Consider the following 4,964-nt stretch of genomic DNA (forward strand, 5'->3'; position numbering starts at 1 on the left):
GGAGAGCACTTTGGCTGTATTTTTTGTTCACTTTCTCTACACTTTAGTTACGCTTTGATTGTTCTTTTGTTACGATTTTTTACTGTGCTTTGTGTGCGCTTTACTTGCGCTTTACATGCACTTTAGTTGCATTTTAAGTGCTATTTTGTTACGCTTTTTACTGCGCTTCTACTATGCTTTATTTACGCTTTACCTACATTTCGCTTGTGCTTTCACTGTGCTTGACGTAAAATTTTGCGGACACATTAAATATATAAAATAAAAAATAAAACCAACTTGTCTACTCCACGTGTCAAATTTTAAATTGATTTCCAGATAATAATTTTCCCTCTCCCTGCTTTTCCACATGACCGTTTGTTTTTCATCATAATCACTTAAAACTATCCGTTGACAGTTATGTCAAATTTGATTTTCAAATAGCAACCAGCAGCTAACAATTTTAACTGCTTTTAGAAAATATTACCATTTGGAAAAAATTTTCGTAATTGCGATTTAATAATGTAGCTATTTCTCTGCAGATCGAGAAAATGAAGACAAGGGATCCACTGCAAAAGGAAATGGCGGAGGAAAGGAAGGAGGAGAAGATTCGTCAAGCTGAGCTGATGAAGCAGCAGGCCTACAAGGAGAATGCCATACTAAAAGGAGAAGCACAGCACTTAGGAGTCGGCCACCAAACCGGAACCGGCTTGGATGGGCATCACAATGGTGTCGTACCTCAAACTGGCTTGGGTGACCATCACACAGGAGTTCGACACCATATCGGTTTAGTTGAGCCGACTAGTGGGGCCGGGGGATTGCACAGGACTGATGGGCCACTTGCCGGCACTGAAACAAACCGGACTGCGGACGAGACTGGCGGTGGCTTGTACTGAGGCAGATGCTTTATTCTCTGGCCTCAAGAATTATACTATGGTTTATGTAGTTTGGTCAATAAGAAGGGTGAAGAAGCTTGGTGTTTTAGCTTGTAAGCTTTCATGGCCCAATCTGTACTTGTTTGGTGTGATTGTGTGCATTTTATTTCTTATTTGTACTGTAATCCGAGGTGATTATTTCCTTTGTGTAATAAAGCACATATTCTAACTAATCATATTTTGTGGGGAAAAATATATAATTAGGATTGTTATATACTTTTTAACTTTTAGATTTTATGAATGTAGATGTTCGCTTTCAGGATTTTTAAGCATAAAAGGGGTTTAAAAATATGAATAAAAAGAATTTGGACAATATTGCGTTTTGGAAGAAAACATTTGGAGTAATCGCATATGATTTCCTAAGAGTTGGAGGTTTGGAAAGTGATGGTGGTGTTGCGAACATCATGAGTTCGTTGGGAATAGGCCTAATTAGTAGTCATGGGTGAGGCATTTATTATTTGTTTAATATTATCTCTTTTTTTCAATAAGAAAAAGATTACAATGAAGGCCCAAAAGAGTCCAAAAGAGCAGAAACAAAATACAACACTAGAGAAATTGAACTCCAAAAGAAATGAGCAAAAATCGGACAATAAGAAGGCCTCAGAGTAATAAGGTGAAGAAACCTATCGAACTCTGGAGGTGGAAAGAAGTATCCTGCAACCACCCAGCTGGTCGACCAAGACCATCCATTGGAGGCAATAAGCCACAAGGCAATCAGAGGAAAACTACGAAGCACACAAGCTGAACCACCAAAGTTGCCAGCAAAATAAGGCTAACCAGGCAACATGAAGAATATCGCCGCATCATTGTCTAGATAAAAAAAAGGGCTCAAAACCAAGAAAAATAGCAGCTATAAGAGGCAACATCCACAACACAGCCAGTAACCACACAGATACCCATGACCAAGAGAGCACATCAACTAACAATAATAATGGTAACAACCAATGAAAGAAAAACCATATAAACCAAACCTACGTTTTAGATTTATGCCTGCGACGCTTTCCACCACCAATGGAAAAATCCTTATTAACAATACAGCCCACATTTAAATTATACAACACTTGAAACTTATCATCATGCCCACAAAGCCTTCCCCAACTCACCCGCAAGGTGAATGAAAGGTATCGTCAAGCCAATCCAATTGAACCTCACAAGAATCTTTTACTTTCAACTCCAAATGAGCTTTGAACTCATCATTTGAAATAAGATTAACTGAGACATCGATAAAGGGCACACTAATAGATGTAACAGACATTTTCAATGAAGTAATTAGAGAACCATCACAGGCTACAACCAAGGCACTAGAAGACTTATTTAAAACCACCTTGTTAACACCACAAATCCCCATGTTTTTTTAATTCAAATTCCCAAGGTTAAAATTAGAAAAACCTTCCTTCGACAGTACTTCCACGCTAACAACAATTGTATCAACATGGTTTATATCAGAAGCAGGTGTTACTGGTATAATTTTAACCTCAACATCAGCATCCTCACAAGCTTCTTGAATAGAAAAAAGCCAACTTAAAGGAGAAATTACTTGCAAAATAGAATTATTGATAGCAAGGACATTAAAATCTAAGCAAACCATATTATAATTACAAATACCACCATCCAGCAAAGAAGCGTCAACAGAGGGTGAAGCAACAGGAACATCGAAAGCCACCAAATCAACTTGAAAATGAGGTCCCACGAGATCGTTAGAGACACCTGCTACGAAGAGACCTGCAAGCCCAACAACACCCCAAGCAAGCAAAGGGTTAAGTAAAGGATCTACCTAAGGCATAATGCCATTAACTATAGTATCAACAACATGAGAGGTCAAAATTGGATATGAAGCCACAAGATCAAGACAAACTCCTTGCGCATTCACATCATCAGAATTTTGCTTTGTAACAATATCATTTCCCACAGAATTCACAACATGCTTAACCACAATTGATTGGACCCTATCTAAATAAGGCTGAAGAATGCTATAGTTATTTTTATAATGATCCAAAGAATTAAAATGTTCACATAAAGGAGGAAATTCCTCCATAACCACTTCTTGAATATAACCAAGATTATCAGGGCCAATCCAAACAAACTTGGGGTGGGATTTGGAGATCTTTTTCAACAAGGACCCAAGCAACAAAGGCCACAATCCTACATCAGTTGCATTATCAGTTTGAAGTGGACGCCCAGGTAAAGAGCCTAAACCATGGAGAATGTGAGGTATAAACAAATGCGGATGAAGGTTTGGGAAAGAAACCCAAATCAGTATAGCCAGAGACTCCACAAAAATATCAAACCATAAAAATATCAAACAAAGGAAACCACTTAGTCGATTTCATGAAACAATTGAAGATAATGCAAGAGAGGTGGGAGAACACTTTATTATAATCCAAATCATTAATCAGCTTGATTAAAACATGCCTTGAATCCAAAATAGTCACCGAACATTCACCGATTTTCTTAAGGTTGAAGAAAAACTTATGAATCGCTTCAAGCAATGGTCTAAGATTTGGGAATTTTCGAACTAAAGCAAACTCAAATGGTTGAGCAAGAGCCAACACTTCAGCTTCTGATATCCACAACAATGAAAGCCCACGGCATGTCAAAATTTTTAGGTCAAGAAACTCAAACGATGAAGCCCCATACAAGGGTTATAGAAAGGAATAGGAAGACAACCGATCATTAAGGAAACCAAGATCAGAAAGATGCATAGTCTCTATTGATGCCAAACCGAAAGGAAAATGCACGAATAAGAAATGCACGAATAAGTGCGAAACATAGAAGAAACCCCAAAGAAAAGAAGGGGAAGGAGAAAATTCAAGGCGACAATGCTACAACATGCTAGGAAAAAACACTAGTAGAGCACCTCAAAGGATAGAAACAAAATTTGTATAATATTATACCTTAATAGAAGATAAGCTTTTTTATGGGACTAGAGTTTGAGGGTGTATCTATTTTATTTTTACATTATCTCATGGAGAAAGAGTACAAATTTTCTGATTTTTAATTTTTCATAAAGTTCAATGTTAATTTTTCTTTCTTAGAGAATGAAACCAGACCAGAGGGGGCTTGACGAATCCACATCGATGATCCGATGATCGTGGCCGAGCAAGCCTCCAAGAACTCCATCTTAAAGAAAAGAACCCACCACCTAAGAACCTATCTTAGGATACAGGAATTCAGAACAGAGTAAAACTCAAATATTATTCATCTCAATCTAATCTCTATTACAAGTAAAGGCTACCTATTTATTAATAAATGTAGCCCATAATAGGCTACACTCAAAACAAGAAAGCACTAATCCCATGTAGCCATATAAGCTACCAAATGAAATAAAACTAGTCTGAACTTAATACAATCAAACAGCTCAGCTCCAACATTAAAAGAGCTTAAATTTTGAATGATGGGAACTTCTTCTGTGAGACCTTCAACCAGTTTGGATTGTCTTGATACATATGCTCAAGAAAAGAATAAATGTCTCAATTGGGATATTTGACGAACCCTTTTTTGAGCCTTAGATTATTTATTATTCTTTAAAGGTTGCATAAGAATGAGGTGAAGCATTACCTTGTGATAATATATAAGGATGAAGTTTTGCTAATTTGGAGGGACATGTAGTAGAATTATATCAAATAAAAAATTAATTGATTAAGATGGATGAAAAATATTCTCTTGAGTTGCAGGCGGAACTAGCCTTTAGCTCAGCTCTTAGGTGGGGGGACAAACATTTAAGAAAAATAAAAACATAAGAAAGATAAAATTCAAATTAAACTGTTATATGACATTATAAATGTTAAGTAAGAAATTAAAAAGTTTACATTAAATTTTGCATTTTATTATATTATTGCAATATAATTTCATTTGGAATCAAGTCAAATATTTTTTCTCAATATATGACACTAGATCGTTGAGCCGACCATCATCCATTTTATTTTATGATCGATATTTAATAATTTTCATTGTGGAAAATGCTTTCTCTAATATAGTAGTGGCAACTAGCAAAATTAATGTTAAGACAATAAGTATGTAAACTAAGGGATACACAACATCTTTCTTATTATT

General features: G+C 36.2%; 1 protein-coding gene across 1 annotated transcript; it reads left to right on the forward strand.

Moving 5' to 3' along the window:
* The first annotated feature begins 497 nt into the window (after positions 1-497).
* LOC110108899 (protein LE25-like) lies at positions 498-1,104 on the forward strand. Its single transcript, XM_028701201.1, has one exon. The coding sequence runs from the start codon at positions 528-530 to the stop codon at positions 870-872; it is 345 nt and encodes a 114-aa protein (XP_028557034.1). The 5' UTR covers positions 498-527; the 3' UTR covers positions 873-1,104.
* Positions 1,105-4,964: the final 3,860 nt, after the last annotated feature.

Source organism: Dendrobium catenatum, unplaced genomic scaffold (assembly GCF_001605985.2).
Source record: "Dendrobium catenatum unplaced genomic scaffold, ASM160598v2 fragScaff_scaffold_1646, whole genome shotgun sequence".
NCBI lineage: Eukaryota > Viridiplantae > Streptophyta > Magnoliopsida > Asparagales > Orchidaceae > Dendrobium > Dendrobium catenatum.